Raw genomic sequence first — 20,565 nt, forward strand, 5'->3', positions numbered from 1 at the left:
CTGCCGTGTTTCTTCTTTCCTATTGTCTGCCCGTGGTTTCAGATCAAAACAAATTCAGCACCTCTTGTTAGTAAAGTAAATTATGCTTTTAATGGTCGACACTAATTACCTAAACTATCGTCCTGTTACTCTGTGGGTGCACCCTTGTGCTGTCATGGAGGGATTTCAGTGCTGTAATTACCATCGGAAGCGATGCGTTTAATATGATGTCCTGACAGACACTTTCATTATTAAATCTATGTCTTGGATATTTTTGGAAAAGTGGTGGGAAAACACAGTTTGATAATCTGGCTGAATGTCTAAAATCATGGCTATTTTCTGAGTCTGTATGTTCCTCCACAGTGACACCTTCCACAAGTCTTTTCCTGCCTCTCTTGTATGTTCTGATTTAGAGGCTCTGCTCCATTCCTGTTTTCCGCCGCAGGCCGGCACAGCTTTCAGCTTCATTCTGTAGTGATGGAAGTTTATATTGACCCATAAATTAGCTATACTGCTCTGCCACATCCAACAGACTGCTCTCAGAAATGATCAACTGCTCCCTGCTTGCTCGAGACAAGGAGGGAAAATCAGCTCCCAACAGTCTTTCCACATGGGTTTAATCTTTAAAAGTAGAAAATATTAAAGGAAACAAACTGTGCATCTCATTAGTTTTTTTTTGTTTCTTTGTTTTCTGATCAGGGCGAACATCAGAACAACGCAGGGTTGGACTTGCTACTCACTCTTTGTTTAGTTAATTTACCATGGTGCGCCGCACCTTTTCACATCCACAAGCAGGTAATTGTGCACATTGCAGCTTTACCAGAGACATCAGACACGTCTACAACGCACCAGGGGGTACGCTCATATACACAACAGAACGTCTTAGGTGAAGTATTTGATGAGAAAAGCCCAAGTGATGTGCTTCTCAATACCTTCTGCAGAGGCACAATGCACATAGTGTTAAGGGTTTGCTTGTGTTCAGTTTTATATGACGTGGCTCATCTTTTACAGCTCGCCCAAACGGCTATGCATTACCTTTGACTTGTGTGAAAAATAGGCAATTAAGATCAATTTAAATTAAACATTTTTAAAGCCAGAGGTAGCACTCTGCGCATTCCTAAAACTCTGCTTCTGTACTGCTAACGCAGGTTAATTATATTGTACCTTATCAGAGTACAAGGCAGGTCATGTACCGATTTGCTGTGCGATTAGCCATTCACTGAATGGTCAGTGGCGCCTGGAGCTAATTTCTGATGGCTCCCGGCGCAGAGTGTTCATCAGATGCAGGAACGAAGTGGATTTGTTGAGTGTTAATTTAAACTCCATCGGTGTGAAGCGGGCAGAGGTGTACGAGACAATTAGCATTTTGTGATCAAGTAAAGTCATTTTAAGTGCAACCTCAAGGCACTGCTCTCTAACAGAAGGTGAATGAGAAAGTTACTTTTGAGTAGCTTATTTAATCAATTATGCACAGCTTTTGATGGATGGAGTAATTCATGGTGAACTCTGCTGAAAACCAGTGTGCAGTGGATTTAAAGTGAGGCAAACCTTTGTTGACTAACGCAGGCCTGAGTGGTTTCAGGTGGCACACGAGAAGATGTGTCGAATGCTGAAACACAAGTATCATCCAGGAAACTGACTGGCTGTCACTAGTATTGATATCCGTCAGTCAAACTCGGGTGCAATTTTTTAATAGACCGGAGGGTGTTTGGGGGATATTATCCCCAGAGTTTCCTTTGTTGAAAACTAAGATATTTCATTATGAGACATTTTTTTGCACTGACTGTTATGTAACGGTAAAGTCTAATTTTTTTTTATAAATAAGCAAGTAAACAGCCATAAACGTCACAGATATGACAGTTGCTGGCTCGTATATAAGTACGTACCTATCTGAATTCCACTTCCAAAGCCTTTAACTGCCATATTTCTGACATTCCTTTATATTGCCTGTGGATGTCAATAGCCGTTCTTCTTCTATTGGGGAAAAACTTCAACATCAAACTGCTGCTAGGATTTTAGAATACGATCATTTGTATGTTGTGCTTCGTTTAAACTGCTACAGCATCTTTGACACTATCCCTTCAAATAAATTACAGTGGCATTAATGTTTGATTTAGGAATATAGTTAAAGCAACATTTTACATGCGTCATGCATGTAAAACTCAAGCAGCTGACAGCTGACTGCATTTCATTACACATGAATCAGATTTTCTTTTGTGGAAGGAAAATCATGTCTCAGGCTGCTGGACTTATGAGACAGTGTGATAATCTCGTCAGGCTTCAGTGTCGGCTATAAACGTAGAAAGATGGATATCTGTTCTCCTCCTACAGCACAAAAGCAACCCCAAAAACACAGAAATGAGAGCTGCTGTATTGCACAGGTAACATCTTTTCCAATCAGATTCTGTGTAGTGGTGACTGGGCAGTGGAGACATAATTACTGCCAAATCGCCCCATAACTTTAAGAAAACAAATGTTTTAGAAGGCAATATATTGTAAGTGTAATGGTAACCAATGGACAGCTCAACCCTAATCATTGTGACATTTGCAAACTATATAAAATTACCAATATTTAATTGGGGTTTTTATTGGCCAACAGCCGACATTTAATCACATAATTTTTTTTGATTGATTGATTGATCCTTTATTCATCTTGCAAACGAATTTGAAACGTAGCATGTGCAGTGTGTGCAGTAAAGCATATTGCTTCATAGCAGTATAAAATCACAATCATCTTGCTGCCATCGTTTGTGCAAAAACTGTGTAATTTGTGATTGGAACTCTTAAGCTTTTGATGTGACGTTAGTGTACTCTCAATAAGTAATCAAGAGAAACATGCAGTAATGATGGTTAAAAAGTCCCAGAGAAGCTAACCTATGATCACCAGGAGGCTTTTCTTTTCAGTGGAACTCCCCTGTCGCGTCGTGATTGATCTTTTTCTGCCCAGAAAACAGCGATTAAGACAGTTTCATCACATTGTGTCTGCCCTTGACGATACTTTCCCGCGTCCCGTCATCATCCCTCCGATGCGCTGCTTCTTCACTCTGCAATTACAGCCCTGTTTAATGAGCTTGCAAGTACAGCGTGTTCTCCCTCCACCTATCATCCCCCCACATCAGACCCGGCACCGCTCTGGTTCTCTTTGACACGTCGTCTATACTCTTTGTCCTCTTGCCCCCTGCCGTCTCTCGCCCGTCTCGGGTTCTGTGCCAATCAGCCATTCCATCTTTCCCCTTCTGACATTTGTCATTTATTCCTTTTCTGCTTGGCACTTGAAATTTCTCACACCACCACCTCGTCTGTAAATCGCTGACAGTAACATGTACTTCACAGGTTCAGTGTGCAGTTGATGATGCTCTCTGTAAACAACATTGATGACGAAGACTTTAATATCAATATCAGTGTCAACATCATCGCCAAAACATAGAGAACTAATCTTCATGCTATGAGGCTGTTTGGCTCCTAAATGTCAGCCAGATACTTTGGATTTAAGAACAAACAGGCTCGTATAGGCATAATTCACTAGTAGAGGTCATTTAAATGCTAATCTTTCTGTTACTGTTCACTTGTATCGGGCTCTGAATGTTGATTTAGCTCCCATCTCTGATATTGCACTTTAATTGTTTTCAAATAGGAGCTGTTTTGGAGCTTTGTTGATCAAATAATTGATATACGTTTATTTCAAACACTCATAGAAGAGGCAGAGACGACAGCGATGCTGTTACTTCAGCCTCGGGGCAAATGGTAGATTGAGTGACAGGTGTGTGGGATGAACCTTAAGCCACCGATGGAAGGAAAGATGTGACTAAAAACACACTAAACTGCAGAAAGGGGGAAAGTTTGGTATTTTGTTCTGAAGCGAAACTGCCATTCCATGTTGTAGGAATCTGTTTGATTTTCCACATTAAGAATCAGCAGCAATATTAACAGTGATGTTAGGATATTTGTGGGGGGAAAGGTTCAAGGGCTATTTATATAGTCAAGGGCTCCAATGCAAAAAATGCTTCAAATTTGTCGCGAACTGGAACATTTTATGATATTGCCATGTAACGATGCATTAGCAGCAATATCTATGGTTTGAGCTAATTGCTAACATATGCATTCTCACAATGACGGTGCTCCAAAGTGGATGTTGTAAAATGTCCCTTTGTAATACTGATATCGGAGAAATCTGGGATGACTAAATCTGTAGTATTACCATTTGTTCCATGATCTTGGTCCCCCAAAGCATCTATCAATTTTCAGTTAATAGTGGGATTTTTTTTATTATATCCAGAAGCCTCAAGATTTAGGTACTTCTTAGTTACTTAGTTACTTTTACTTACTTAGCCAGGTGTGCTGATTAGAGGAGTGCCGCTTGGCCCAACTATCTCATAAACTTCACTTCCAGAAGAAATGGATGTTGATTGATTAACATGACCACCTAGTTGCCGCAGGAAGAATAATCTCATTTAATGTCTTTGGTGGCATGGTATAAAGGGAAGCAAGAATGTAACTTAAAATTCACTGCTTTAGAAGCACGCTGTCATTGAATCACAAAATATTTAACTTTAAATGTTTTTATTGATGATTCCTCACTTAAAGTGTCGTTGAGGGTTTAATTGAAGTGCTTACAGTCAGCATTCTACAACTGTTATGTTACATTACAAACTGAGGCGATCCAAGTTCAACTTTATTTGCCTTTCGCCAGCTGTTCCCTCAGATTTTATAGATACAATATACAATATTAATACGGCACAGAGGGTCACTTGAGCCCACTGTGCAACCACACTAACGTCTCACTCCTCTTAGTTGTCATAATTGTTTTTGCTGCAGTTCTTTCGGCAGCAGAGCTCGACACACATCTCTGAAGTGAAGGAAACCCTTGGCTTGGTAGCATCCGGCAGTCACAGACAAATATCTGTAGACCCACTTAAGATGTAAAACTTTTAAATGTCTGTCTCGAAGCCTGTGGCGAGGACAGTCAAAAGGAGGGGAATAATTATTCATCTTCACATGCGTTATGGCTGCATGATGAAAAGAGAAAAAGCACTTGAAGGAGTAAACAGAGACGGAGGAGACGAGACCAGAGAACAGAGAAAGTGAGAAACAGAGTCCATTAGCTGCTATTAATTACCTCAGATTGGTATTCACAGACTAGCTGCTTCTAAGCCTTGGAGAGAGATCAATTCTCTACTTTGGACCTCAGTCAGCAGACTGAGGCACAAATACACAGTCACACTTGCTCATTCCTCTGGCTTTTCTTATTTTAACTCATTGTTGCATTTGCACACGTTTTTTTTGTCTGCCTCTCTCAGATGTTTCTGTCTGAGATTAATAAAGTAATTCTATGTAATGTATCTGTATGAATGGCATTTCCAGCTCGAGAAACCATGCCATTTCAAATGAAGTGTCCACCAGACATCAGGTGGTGGGTTTGGCACAATTAAGTATTAGTATTTGTAAACATTTTAGAAGAGAAGAAGGCCGTCCTGTTTTTTTTTTTTTATGATAATATTCAATTGCCTGTTTGTAATTGCCCTCCGGTCCTCTTGACCTTGTCTGGGATTCGCTCAACTTGTTCAAGCATGCTTTATCCATTTTTATAGCCGGCCTGCTCTTGGATGCTGTGAAATAGGCTGAAATGTCATACGGAAGAAAATTACATTAGATAATCTGAATGCTGACTAGTGGACTGTAGTGAGGTGCTCGTTTTAGCTGAAAAGTCTCATCTATGAACATCTTTACCAAAGGTGGGATATTTTACCATAGATACTCTAAATGTGTGGTGAAAATAAAGAGATTTGAGCTATTCTCCCTCTTAAAACATACTTGATGACTTGAATGAAGTAGACTTAGATTTGCAGCACCTTTATTCAAGCCTGTAGATTCCCACCCAGATGGTGTGGTTCGGTGGGTGTCAGAAAGTGCGAGGTAATATTAGAATAACCTTTAACCAGAATGCTGCTGGTAGACGGAAGAGTAAAAGCCCAGGAATTCCCTGCAGCTTATAGCACACATACAAGGCCTTACAGTGTTACTCTTTTGTAAAAGATTGAGTAATACCATATAGATACAGCAGCATCTGTTAATCTAATAACCGTATATCTGGGTGTTCACTCACAGCAGATCAGGGAAAGGGTTTTACTCCTTTTTTTCCCCATTATTCCTCACTTATGTATCCTATTATTTTTAATAAAGCAACAGCCCAGTTGCACATCTTATCAAGTCTATGCAGCAAAATTGAACATTTTCAATTTCCTGAATGACATAAACACAGCATTTCTCCTAATTAAATACATTGTCCACCCACAGTTAGATTCAGAGCAGAGGATCTGAACACTGGTGACTCAGAGAGACTCGTATTGTCTGCGTCTGTCTCAAGAATCATGAATCAAGAATGGTTCTACTTTTTCTGTATTGTAAGCACAGTTTTCCAGTGATGACTGAGGCAATTTCATGTTGAATTTATGCTGCCTTGAGGACAAACTGATACTCTTTGAACACAAGGCTCTCCTATTCTCATTGATGTCATACCTCAGGAACACACATGATGTAGCTCAGGCATAACCCTTTGTGTGATTGATGCAGAGTTTTTTTTTTTTTCTCCCTCACATTGGTAACAAACATTTACTATGACTCTAGCATGGAACGGTTGCAGTGGTTAAATGTCACAGTGTCTACTACATTAGTTTTCATGATGAGAACGATAAATGACTTGTCAGCATGTGATCTCAATACGCACTCAGACTCAACAATAAAGAGATTGTGCTGCTAATAGTCCCTTTTAACTAAATAATATTCCATTCTTCTTTCTCACGATATTTCAGGTGTCTCTTTGTCTTTTGTTTTGATTCACTTTGACTCAAAGACAATATTCTTGTGGTTGCACGACTTCTTTTCTCCCGGACTTCTTCTCTGGAAGAAATCACAAATATTGAAACAAGGCCTCCTATTGGCTGATGGGGGAAGGGGAAATCAGTTCAACTGGTCAAGTAACCAAACCACGCATAGTTTCAGCACCCCCTAAATTGCAACCACTGGCTGAATCAGCAAACTTTGAACAGGTTAATGATGGCACAACACTCCATTTTTGTTAATGATCGAGACTCAGTTGAGTAAATTTCAGTCTGTTTAGCACAAACTGAATAGGCAGTGAAAGTTAAAGGTCAAGCTCATAGATATCTAATCTAAGACAATTTGGTTTAGATCTGACTGACACTGTACTTTGTGTCTTTATTCTGCCATAAAGACAATATTATGTAGAGCATAAAGAAGCTGAATGAGCAATGAGAATATCTTGAACTTCAGAGGTTTTTTTGGGGAGAGAATCAACCTTGTCGTCCTGTTACATTAAGGTTTTAATATCTAGTAGTTAGTTATAGATGACAATAATATGCTACCAGTGACAAATAAGCTGTGACTGCATGGACATGGAAGAGGAACAAAAAAAAAAAAAAGCAAAATAAAATCCACCAACAATAATAACACTTTCAGTTTGTCACGGTTCTACAGTAGCCCTGTCTTGTTATAGTTGGAACTGCTACTAATCTAATTCTTTTTTGTGTCAAATGGAATCAATTAGAGCTTGTGTCCACCCTGCGCCCCCCCCAAAATCACCAGTGCTCGACACAGGCTCTGGAAAGTGTTGGTATCTGCTCCCTGCTGCTCCCCACAAAAACAGCACAGTGGGCTTCAACACAAACTGTGTGTGTAGGTTTTCATTAAGCCTGTGTTTCTGCTGTGCTGGGCTGATGAACGTGCTGCCAGCCAACACTTCGACTCCATTGTAAATAAAGAGGAAAATAAATTGTTGCTTGGAGGGGAAAGGGCCGCGGTGGGCAGTCAGCCTTAACATAGCAGAAAATTAGCCCGCACACTCTCACCAGGGCTGGCGGAAAATGATGGGGAGATTTAAGAGAAGGAGGAAAGGGCGATGGAAAAAATGCCGATGTATGAGGGGAGGAGTGGCAGCGAGAGAGCGAGATTCAAGGAGAAGCAGCTGAGGTCGAAGACAAAAAAGAGGACAGAAGAGAAGGATGTGGATAGAACTAAGTGAAGGGGGAGAAAATGAAAAAGTGTGTGTAAAAGGAAAAGGATGAAGATGCTCACTGGTTCGGGTGACAGAGGAACAGAATGATGAATTGATGTGACTTGAAGTGGACGGGAAGAGAGTGGAGTGCGGATCGGTGTATATGTTAACAGCCCTATCATGAAGACAAAGAACCGCTGTAGCTGCTGAGACTGTCGTCGTTCAGGAGGAGACAACCTCACACCTGTGTGTGTGTGTGTGTGTGTGTGTGTGTGTGTGTGTGTGTGTGTGTGTGTGTGTGTGTGTGTGTGTGTGTGTGTGTGTGTGTGTGTGTGTGTGTGTGTGTGTGTGTGTGTGCGCGCGTGTGCGTGCGCGCGTGTGTGTGTGCCTGTGTGCGTGTGAGAATGAGGACTGGGCTCATTTATCACTGGGGACCAATTGAACAGCAGTCATCAAGGTAATCAATGAGTGCCACTGATAAGGGGTGGGGAGCTTTTCAGTTGGGCTTGTAGTCGAAGGAATTCACTTTTGCTCTTTCACACCTACACACACACACACACACACGCACACTCACTTTTTAAGAACACCGTGTGTTATTGAGTTTTCTTTAATAAATAAAACTACAATTATAAAATTAAATAAAAAATTTAAGAAATCAACAAAATGACACTGGAAGAAAAGCAAAACAAAGTGATGGAATTTCTATCTCTCTCGCTCTCTCTGTCTTACTCATATTATATATATATATATATATATATAAGTGTGTGTGTGTGTGTGTGTGTGTGTGTGTGTGTGTGTGTGTGTGTGTGTGTGTGTGTGTGTGTGTGTGTGTGTGTGTTGTGTGTGTGTGTGTGTGTGTGTGTGTGTGTGTGTGTGTGTGAGATGCTCTCTCAAGGTTCACTCACCCCCATTTTGGCTATTTTCCTGCAGCTGAAATTGCCTGGTTTTCCACATGGCTGCACAGCTCCACAGCACTGAGGAGGTTGCTGGAAGGTAGCGGGCCACTCTGCAGAAGTAGGCTGACAGATTTTGGTTAATGAACGCCAAAGTAATCTGCTTCTCCCGTTATTTTGAGTTCATTTTTTCGGAAATAAAATGCTTGAAATGTTTAGTGTGCTGTGTAAAAGTTTTAAACTGGTGTGAGTAAAAGTGACACTGATTCATTAGGAAATCCATCCAGTAACGCATCCAGTAGGCTTCAAATTGATTCGACACCAACCTGAAACATACTGCTAAGACCATCAAAACTATCCTTTGCGAAGAAGGATTGGGTGGGACGAGAGGGTCTATCTCAGTAAGATGGAGTATATCATGTTTTAAAGAAGATCTGGAGTCCATTCTCTTCTTCAGACATTGTATGTAGTCATCTTTCAAAGGGTCCAATCTGGCCTGCCAAAGCCATCAAGCATTGATTTTTTTTTTTTTTCCACCTCTTAATTGTAGACACAATGCAAAACGGACACCTGACTTGAGAAATTTGCAATGCTGCCATGAAAGCGAGGTACTTCCTTACTCAAAGCCATGTCCTCCGAATGGGTTTGTAAAAATATGCACAATGCAACAGCTATTAGAGAAGGTTTTTTTGTTGTTTTCTTTTTACATTTCACTGTAGTCTTCACCAGATGGTTTCATTAAAATTGGCTTTATGCTGAGATATCAGTACATTACAGTTGTAATTGCTTGGTTTTGTGAAAATATAGACAATTCATCACTTATACTCTGCACCACAACAAAGAAAAACTATAAAGTTTAAATGTATAGGTTATCGTGGCACTATTTTTACTGGTCCCATCCACTCGACATGAATTTGGGCTATGTGTGGCCCCTGAACTTAAGTATTTGACACCCCTGACTGAGAAGATGTGTAAAAAGCAAAGGGTCAACTTGTAATTATCTTCTCTCAATTCATTCACTGCAGCCTCAAAATTGATTTCAAGAAACTTACCCAGTTCTGAAAGGATTCTTGTTTGGGAGCTGCGGTATTGAAGATAGTTGGATATATACCATACTAAGAAAGAAAAAAAGCAACTTCGTTAATTGCTTTTTGTACAATTGAGCTGAATATGTTTGAGAGCTTGTTCAATTTTCAAAATTAAACAGGTCGTAGCTTAGTTTGCCTCAGAGGAATTGTTAATTACACACGTAGTTCTTTATTAATGTTGTAGAAACGCGAATGAAAAATGAATCTCAGTCTTGGGAAAGGATTGCACTTAATATCTACGTATGTCCAGAATACGTTTTAATTGGGACACAACGAATGGACATATTCAATAACTATTAATTGAAATTGACCATTTAAGGTGATAAGTTTTCAACAACTTGTTAAAAAGCAAAGTGAAGTAATTCAATTATATATGTTCTGCTGATTGGCCCCACCCTGGTTGTTCATTGCAGCCACAACATTATGACCAAGGAAGAATGTAGTAAACATTTTATCTTATTGTTATGGAATCTGCTACCTGGGGTATATTAGGCAACAATGAACATTTTGTCCCCAAAGTAGATGTGTAAAAACAATAGGCAGAACAATAGACATGGACACAGATTTTAACAAGTTTAAAAAGGGCAAAGTTGTGATGGCTGGACGAGTCAGTCGGAGCATCTCCAAAACTGCAGCCCTTGTGGGATGTCCCCCGTCTGCAGTGGTCAATATCAACCAATAGTGGTCAAAGGAAGGGAAATAATGAGCCAGCCAAAGAGTTATGTGTGGCCAAGATTTATTGATGCTTGTGAGATGCAAGGGCTGGTCTGTGTGGTGAAATCCAATAGAGGAGCTACTGTAGCTCAAATTCCTGCAGAAGTAAAGCAGATTCTGATATGTACAATAGATAGTGCATCAGTTTGTTGCATACAGGGCACCTATACGATATCAGACTGGTGGTCATGTTGTTATTGTTGTGGATTGGTGCAGAACAGTTTGTTGAGTAAATCCTTCTCAGACAACTGTTTAACTGCACGGCTATCAAAATGTAATCGATAGCTCCATTGATCTTCTCAGTTGAATGTTTTTCGAGTCTAACATCACTTGTTGGTAAATATCAAGACCTCGGGATGTTCTATCTTCTAACTATCTTTCCTGTTGACTGTGCAGCACTTTTTTAGTTAAGGCCATAGAAAGTGTTCAAGGTCAAGGTATTCAATTAACTTCCCTAATGCTTTACCTTCGACAAAGTTAAAAGCAGACGTTGGAAGGTCGCTGTCATGATGAGTAGTTTTATTTGCTCAGACTGGGTGGGATCCCAGCAACACAATGACTGTATGAAATTGTTCTACCACTGGTGGAAGCAGCAGCCATTATCAGAATGAATGTGTTTGCACAGTCTTCCAGTGGATTGATTATATGCCAGTTTTCTTTTTCTTTTTTTTCTTTTTTGTGACACCTCCTACATGCTGCCTTGTTTTCACTGTCAAAAAACTGCCGTCAAAGCATCTTGCAGGAGGACTTCTTCTATTTTTTTTTTAGCTGTTCAAAGTGCTGTTTTAAAATTCCAGTTTTCTCGAGGACTGCCACAGGGAGAGCTTTTCTGTCTGATTGCTCTGTAGCCCCGGCTAGAGGCAGACTGCTAAGGTGCCTTGTACATGATTAGAACAGCAGTTGGTTTAACCAACTAATATTTCCGATGCCGAGTTGTGAAAGGGCAGACGCTGAATTGTTTTTAGCGTGTGCATCCTTACAGAGTACATGGCTTTACTTTACTTTACTTCCAGTCTCACCAACATCATTCCTGGAGGAAATGGTTCAAAACAGTTTACAACACTGCGGCCCAGTGGCGGATGGGTAGAGAAGTAACTCAATGGGACGGATCATGAAACCCTCGCAGCTAAGATTGGCACACCAGGCTAATGAGCAACTTGTGGCTTAATTGTAGAAGATTTAGGGAGCCCCATGTGTGGAGTCGTTTTAGCTTCACACCTCATACCACTGTGGATTGGCAAAACCTGACGAGAAGCACTATGTAGGACACTTAATTGCCTAGCAATCCGTTTAGAATAGAACAGAATATAATATAATCTTTATTGTCATTGTAACAGGTACAATGAGATTTAAAAGTACCAACCCATCTGTGCATCATAAAATCAATCAATAAAAACATTCAAATAAAAGATGCGCGTCGAAACTCCATCTATAAAAACTTACACATTAAAACCGTTAAAAATATAAAATAGAGGCATAAAAACAAACATATACTCATCACAAACAAGTGTACATTCCATTGCACTGGTCCCGTTGTACAATATATTGCACATTAGTTGTTTTTTGTGATGTGAAGTAAAGTGACTGCAGTTAGGTAAAGACTGTTTTTGAGTCTGTTTGTTGTTGGTTTTATTGCCCTGTCGCGTCTGCCTGATGGTAGCAGTTCAAACACAGGGTGTCCAGGGTGTGAGCTGTCCATGACAATATTGTGGGCTTTTTTTGCTGTAGCGGGAACCGTGAAGTTCTTTTCGTGTTTGGAAGGCAGCCGACTATATTCTGAGCTGTTCTGATCACCCTCTGGAGCGCTTTCCTTTGTGGACAGGGGGAAGAAACTTGTACATCTGGAGAAATCCCAAACCTACAAGTGAGAAGAACATGCAAACTCCACTCAGAGAGACCTGGCTTGGATTTGACCTTTGATACTTAAAGTAAAATATTGTTCCATTAAAACCTCAAATCTAAATACAGTTTATTATAAGGTAATATGGTTATGCCTACTCAATTGCACAACCAGATTCACAGTGGTGTTGTATCGTGATAAATAATGCACTCGGGTTTAGCGCGATATGCACTGACAAATGCATTCAAATTCTTGCTTTCACCAAAACACAGCAGAAAAAGGATATAGCGAGGGCCTAAAAACACAATTAATCCACAGCAGCCCTCTTCTGTGTGCTGTGTGAAACAATTAATCAGGCAGCGTTAGCGGTAAAGTGCATATAAAGTTCGCTGACCTGGCCGGCAATGTGCCCAAACAATCCCTTTCATAAACTTCCGTTCTCTCCCCATTTATTTCTCCTCGTTTGATTGGTCTCAGCGCGGACACATCTACTTACAACCTCAGCAGTTGTGACCTTGCTGAGGTTATAAGTGAACCAGCCAGCTCCTGACTCGAAGCCTGTGGTTGTATAACAGCATATAAACTGTCTCAACATTAAGTGATATTTGATTTAAACAACATCATCCATGCTTGTGCGGCCACTTTGTGTGCACACACAGTAGCCCGGGCCCTTGCTGCATGGTAAAGAGATATATAGGTCTGTGACTGTTTGACATTGGCTTGTACTCACCTGTGTACGGCTCAGGAGTTACTTGCAGACAAATACATGTACATACATTCACCCAAAGGCGTGCTGTGCATGAAATACATGCTGTGCAGCTCCCAACGATTGAAATTCAAAAAGTGATTGCTGGTGTCTACTGCACCCCGCCAAGAGAGTATGACACACACACACACACACACACACACACACACACACACACACACACACACACACACACACACACACACACACACACACACACACACACACACACACGCGTAATATCATCATTCAGGAAGCAGCTAGCCTGTCCTGAGCTTTAACGTGTCCTTGTCTCTTCTGTTTGGAGTCAGCAGGATTGTCGATGACGACACACACACGCACACACGCGCGCCTCATTTTCACTGATCTGTGCTTCCCTGTAGTAATTATGATCCAGTAAAAACCAAGGGGGTAACACAAATGTGTATATACATATCATGTGCGTTGGAATCTCCATACAAATGAGAAAAAAAGAATTAATTCTGTCTTATACCTCACAGTCATTTAGGATGTAGATCGCAGAGTCAAATATTCTACCTTCAGTATAGAGTTAATTCAGTATTTTGCCAACTCGTTGATTCATTTCCACACATAACCAACAATTGTTTTGCTCTCATGCAGCCTGTTTTATTAGAGGCTACTTGTTTGCGTTATGTTTTGACATCAGTCAAGATTTGTGCTGACGCACTGCAACCTTACTCTTCTTTAAAAAACTGCACAACAACTTTGTCTGGTGGACTCATTGGTGACTCCAAGTGGCTGTTTTCAATTATTTATTAATATTTTATTGCATGTTGAAGTATAAATTAACATGTTTTCTACATAAAATCATTTTCATCAAGATGTGCAAGCATGCAACTCACTCGTTCAGTTCTGCACCATAGCTGTAGTAAATACTCCTTCTGCACATCTACAGGTACTAGGACAATAACAGTAATGGCGGCGTCCAGAATGTCATGACTCCCAGTCCATATTCTCCTAGGACTGGTAGTTTTTATTATTGTGCATGCATGTGTGTCTATGGTCCCAAAATGAACAACAGCACCCCCATAAGTGGCCCAACATAAAATCCCATCATTTTTAGCATTGCGTGTAAAAGGACATCGGCTTCAAACATTTTGTGTAAACAAAACATTCCGGAAATGGAAATGGAAAAACGATGCATGTAAACAAGATCTTAATGTAACTCTTTCATCTACTATGTTTTCAGATGTCCAACATGCAGCATATGGGTTTCATCCAGGATGCTGCTGCAAATTGTTGAAGTAACAAAAACGATAATAAATGCATTTTTAAACATTTTTAGGACCTATACATAATTCCTTGCACATGCTATAATTCTACTCAAGATCAAACTGGGGTGTATGTTTGACACCCCAGGTCTTAAGAATCTCCAAAAAGTCTTTTATATTTTTCTCAAAGGGTTTAATTATATTGTGATTGATGCTGGTTATACTTATGCTGGTTAAAACTTATCAACCAGTTGTTGAATTATAATGCTTCGAATATAATGCAATGCCTTTATTATAAGTGGTTCCATTTGCCTTGACATTCTTTTTCTTTTTCTTCTCTCATGAGAGCTGCAGCAAAGTAGACATGGACTGACGCTTTTGCGCAACTGTACCCCCACGATCTGACAACATAGAGAAAAACTTCTAATGGTGTCAGGAGTATTTTACTTCTCTTACTCTTCGAGTCATCCCTCAGATGGGTTGAGGTCAGGTGACTCCAGATAGTCGGCATATTTGATGTTCAGGTTGTTCTTGTTGAGGCTTTTATCAGGCTGCAATATGATTTTCTTTTTTGACAAAGACACAAAGCAGACAGAGTCGCTGTCTTTGAACTATAGAGTGCTATATCCTTTTCTTTAAAGTTCATTATATTCTGTGTTTGAGTTTACGCCTTAATTTAGTCATTCTCCTTTTTGTCTTATATCATAGACGACCTTGTCACTGCCTTACATCTCAAATTTGGAAGCATTACTTAGTGGGACCTTAAACTATCGTTCATTAATAATTTCTTGCATGACATAGTCCGTGTCATCCTTTTGTCGTACGAGACTCAAGACATATCCTGCTTTGACTGAATGTATGCTCATAGGAATTGCAGTTTTTATTCTGCAAATTATGTGTAATGAAATGTAGAACAAAAATGTAAAACAAAAAATAGATCCTGTAACTCTACTATCACTTTCAGTCTCCCTAATCGGATCCATCTGATTCTGTTTCCACAAATTGGTTTGGAGCACCAAGAACAGCCCGCTTACAAACATTTAGCTTAGTAATGATCTGATGTTTAGAAAGGCCTGGTTCATCCCAATCCCACGGCCCCATTGTCACAGTGGTGCTTACTAAGAAATGGTCTGCTGGAAACTGGAAGCACAGCCATATCTATAACGAGTGAGCACCGGGTGCTTGTTGCTTTTCTGGAACGAGCCTCCAATGGGTACTTCAAATGGACCTGGACATAAAGGGCCCGCAAATACACCATTTTTTAAAAACTATTTGAACAAATACCATACCCAGATATACGCATATTTGATTCCATTTTAACAAAGAGCATTTCTTAAAATTTTAATTTACAAATAAAAATGTGCTCTTTTTTTAATTGACCATATAACGCTTAATGTTTACAGTTTCTTGTCTCGTATGTGTAAACCTAACTTTAAAAATCTTTGTTCCATTACCTGTGTGGACTTTTGTGCCTTTGGTGCAGTCCAGTGTGATGCCACTATACTGAAATTTATCAGCTTAACACTCGTCCTTGTTTGATGTTTATGAGAGGAATTGGAAACGGCTGAGTTACAGCTGCCTTAAATGGTGAAATCTCTCCATGTTTGAATCAAACATGATTGACTGTGTTTGGATTCAGGTGTCTGACACAGTTACATTCAATCATTAATCTGAGAGTCCCTTTCTGTCTGTCTGTGGTCTGACGTAGCGCTCTGCCCCAGACTGATTGTTTGGCGCAAGCACTTTTGGTTTGTGAGGAGAAAAATTACAGTATTAACATATCAGTTTATATTCTAAAGCTGTTGTCAAGATCATTGTTATATTAAAAACTACTATCACTACTATTTCTCAGCAATGTCTATATACTCAGTGCCGGTGCTATGTAACTAGTTTACAATTAGAAATTCACACTGGTACTTGTTGACTCTTGAAATTAATTTTGTAGTTATTGAAAATGAAAATGAATTGGTTTCACTTTAAAAAATATTGTACGTGCTACTTTTGTTAAGCTGTCAGAACCTTCTAACAATTCTCAAGAAAGATGCTCTGAAATATAGATGACTGATTGGTCACTGCCAAACGTAGGGATGCTCCTGGAAACTAAATTCTCTGTCAATTAGTCTGAGAGGGGAAAATACAAAGAGAACATGCAAAAATGTAGAAAAGTGTGTTCAGACTCAATGTATTCTATTAACTTTCTGAAGCCTTTGCATGAGCCTTGTTCATGAATAGAACTCCATTTATTGAACTAATTAAATAGCCAATTGTGCACATTTGTTGCCAAATATATTGTAATTAGTACCCAGTGCAGCCTCAGTGCTGTAAGAAAACACTGTGGTTGACGGCTTTGACAATTTTAACCACTCCAACAAACAAAGGCTCAGAAAAGAAACTTTTAGACGAGCAATGACACATTCCAACTCTGAAAAAAAGTTTAAAATGTGACTCATGGCTTCAAAAAGAGTGCCCATTCATAGTTTCACTCCTTGAAAATGTCAAACAACGGAATGTGTGAATGAATTCATCACCAAAACTAAAAGTAAAATAAACAGGTGTGCATTGATTATTTAATACTTCTGTGTGATACAGAGTGTCTGATAATTGTGTGCGAAGTTCTGTAGGTATTACTACGAGAGATGATAACAACGATTAGGATAATAATTAGAGTACCATAATGCACCTGGCTGTGCGGACTGTGACTGTCAGGTGTGTAATGGAAAAATGAATCAGCCTGAGCCCATAAATTGCTTTAGCGCTCCAGCCTCTAATTGAGTTTCTTGATCTCTCTGAGCATTCCTCTCCTTTCTCTTTGTATTCATATTTTCCTATTGCCCTGCCCATCTCTGCCCCTCTCCCACTACCCCCCTTTTTCTTCTCCCTCTCACTGTTCTGCCTTAGCCTCCCTAACACCAATTATACTGTGTCAAATCCATGCATGTCAGTTTCCAGATCCCTAATCATCCCTACTCTCTTTCATCTGCAAATCCTTTGTTCCTCCCTCCCCCCTTTTCCCTTCTCTGTAACCTTTCTTCTTCACTCCTCACCCCGCTGCACCCCACCCCACCGTCTGTTCCAAGCACACGGCCCAACCTCCTTGTCCTCTTTCCATTTATCTGAATCGCAGTTACCTCTCCTTCTTTCTTGGATTTTTTTTTTTTTTTATTCCCTTTATCAATGTTTCACCTCTTGCTGTCTTCAGTCACTCTCAAAATATTACTTTAGTTGCATACAAATGTTAGCATATCAACATTTATCAGTGTAAAGGTGCCCACGAGTGACAAAGTCACTCAGATAGTGTTGGGATAATAGACGTAATCAGTTAGTTTAGACAATTTCAGGAGATGAAATTCTGAACACATTTTCTCTGATGTTTCTTGAACAAACTCGGGATGTTGCCATTAGGGAAGATTCAGTCTCACTAGAAGCAAGCAAGAAAAGCATAACCAGGAGGTGGCTTCATGTCATTGCTCCATGACATTAACAATGGCTGTATATTGTGTACGTTTTGTTTAATGTACAAAAATGATGGATATTATAAAATTAGGATAAAAAAGAATATATACGATGAAATGCGGATGATTACATAGCACATGACATCAGCTACAATAACAATGGGGATATGGATATGCAAATGTTTTCAGACAAGTTTGCAAATAGTGCTTTTCTGTTAATTGTATAAAACAAACAAACAATCTAATCAAATAAATCTAACGTGAAAGAGAAAGCTTGTTCAACAATAGTCACCAACTTCGAGTCACCAAAATGACGTGCCCTATGACCTCAGTGAAGCCGACAACATGAATGGATTCACAAATGTAGTAATTATTAATAATTAGTAAACATTTTTACTGCTGCACACACAAAATTTGGAACCTCTATAGGTGAATATCAATTTCTATGTTGGGAGAGCTGAGAAATCTGTGGAGCTACTGTCTGTCCCTGTAAAGCGCTCTGAGTTTTTTTATTATAAAATTGTCGTGTTGCTGGGATCTTGACAGAGCTTACGTTTATACCAGAGAAAATATGTAACCTTATTTTTCCTCCCATACATTCAAATTTAGCGAAAGCAATACTGTTAATTTTCATTCATTCACTACTTTATGATAACAAATGTGGTATCATTGTGAGATACAGAACTCTGTCAAAACAGTTCAATCGATCTGAAATAATGGAATTAATAGATATTATACACATACAAAGTGAAGGTGTTTGTTTCAATCAATGGAGATTTGGAGCTTGATAAAAAGTCAATTTAGATGATATAAACCATATGAATTAAAGATGCTATTGAGCTGCTTCCAGCAGATTTTACAATCCAGTATTTTTGGAGCATGACTGATACTATTGACCAAAAGTATGTCTCAGCTTCTACGGTTTCTGCTTGCTCCCTAAATCTGCCTTTATTGAATCTTGAACCTTTACGGAGGTGAGACAAGAAAGTAAACATCTTTTTGCACCAAATTAAAAGGATTTATTTAAGAAGTGAATGCGTGAAGACATCTGGGGAAATGCAGGCTTTTTTGTGCCATTTTCTACTGTAGATTTATTTTAGATTCACACAGCAGCCTGATCAGTGGTCCCACATGATTCACTATACATTGAGGTTTTAATAATAACATTATTAGCGTCAATATAATGAGTAAATGTTGCAAATCGTAGTCAAATCAAATTTTAAAAAATCAGTTTGAAAGCCATTACATAAGCAAATGAGTCCAGTGATTTGGTGTGTCTTATGGGCTGTCTGTCACCCTCAGCCATGTCTTTTTTTAATGAGAGAGAGAGAGAGAGAGAGAGAGAGAGAGAGAGAGAGAGAGAGAGAGAGAGAGAGAGAGAGAGAGAGAGAGAGAGAGAGAGAGAGAGAGAGAGAGAGAGAGAGAGAGAGAGAGAGAGAGAGAGAGAGAGAGAGAGAGAGAGAGAGAGAGAGAGAGAGAGAGAGAGAGAGAGAGAGAGAGAGAGAGAGAGAGAGAGAGAGAGAGAGAGAGAGAGAGAGAGAGAGAGAGAGAGAGAGAGAGAGAGAGAGAGAATGTGGGGGGGAGGGGTTTGTTTATTTCAGTTTGTTTTTTTTTCTCTTAACGGTAACTGCGCCTCTTGAGCCCACAGAGAGGAAGAGAGAGAGAGAGAGAGAGAGAGAGAGAGACGGAGGGACACAGATTATGGAGGACGGGGGACGGCGGTTAGCAATATGAGCAGCGGCCGAGGCAGCGCAGACCAACGCGGCGGTGCTGGAGAAAGGGATGGATGGACGCAGGGACGGGTAGAGGCAGAGCGCGCGTCAGCCCGCCGCTCACCACCCAAACAATGAACGCGCTGTGGTCGCTGCCGGCAACACATCGTCACGGCAACCGGAGCCAGAGGGGTGCGCACTGAGTGAGAATGGCAAGAGAAAGAGGAGGAGGGGGTGGGAGGGAGAGAGAGAGAGAGAGAGGGAGAGAGATGGATAGATAGATAGAAAGATGGTGTCCTCCCCTCTAATAGAGAGTGTGTGGGTCTTTCCAGGGTTGTTGTCTCTGCTTGATCATGTGCGTCTGTGTGTGGTTGATGTGCGTTAGCGGCCAGTTGTCTGACACCATGATCTTCTGTAACCATCTAGGTGAATACAAGAAGGATGAGCTGCTGGAGGCGGCCAGGTGAGTACCACACTATGCATGCTCTTTGTTGTCATTCTGTTTTGCTCTTCCCCCTCATGCCTGGGATTATATGCCCTTTTCCCTCCCACTTTGTTGTCTTTTTTCTTAAAAAAAATTTTTTTTAATTGCTTGCATTTCCTTGTTCCCCTACTCAGGTCTTGTCCTATTCCCCATCCCCGGTTTTTTTCTTGCTTACTTTTTTCTGTTTCCTTTCTCCTCTCTCTTGCACCTCCTCTTCTTATTCTCTCCCATTTTCTCCCTGATCTGTTCTTCCTCCCTTTGCCCTCAGTTCTCTCATCCCTGATTTCCTTTGTTTTCTCCCTTATTGTTTTACATTCCTCCTGTCCTCTCCCCTCTTCTTTGTTTAAATTCCATCACTCTCTCCCGCCGTCAGTCTCTGCTCCAACTTGCATTTGCTGATCTTTCTCTCTCTCTC

The 20,565-nt window shown here is 40.2% G+C and overlaps 1 protein-coding gene across 1 annotated transcript in view; it reads left to right on the plus strand.

Moving 5' to 3' along the window:
- The window catches only part of LOC308140347 (poly [ADP-ribose] polymerase tankyrase-1-like), a 103,167-nt gene that overhangs the window by 17,548 nt on the left and 65,054 nt on the right, over positions 1-20,565 (plus strand). The window contains exon 5 of the mRNA XM_080510078.1: positions 20,093-20,129. Coding sequence (XP_080366204.1) covers positions 20,093-20,129 — 37 coding nt within the window. The remainder of the gene's footprint in view (positions 1-20,092; positions 20,130-20,565) is intronic.

Source organism: Blennius ocellaris, assembly GCF_963422515.1.
Source record: "Blennius ocellaris genome assembly, chromosome: 15".
NCBI classification, from domain to species: Eukaryota; Metazoa; Chordata; class Actinopteri; order Blenniiformes; family Blenniidae; genus Blennius; species Blennius ocellaris.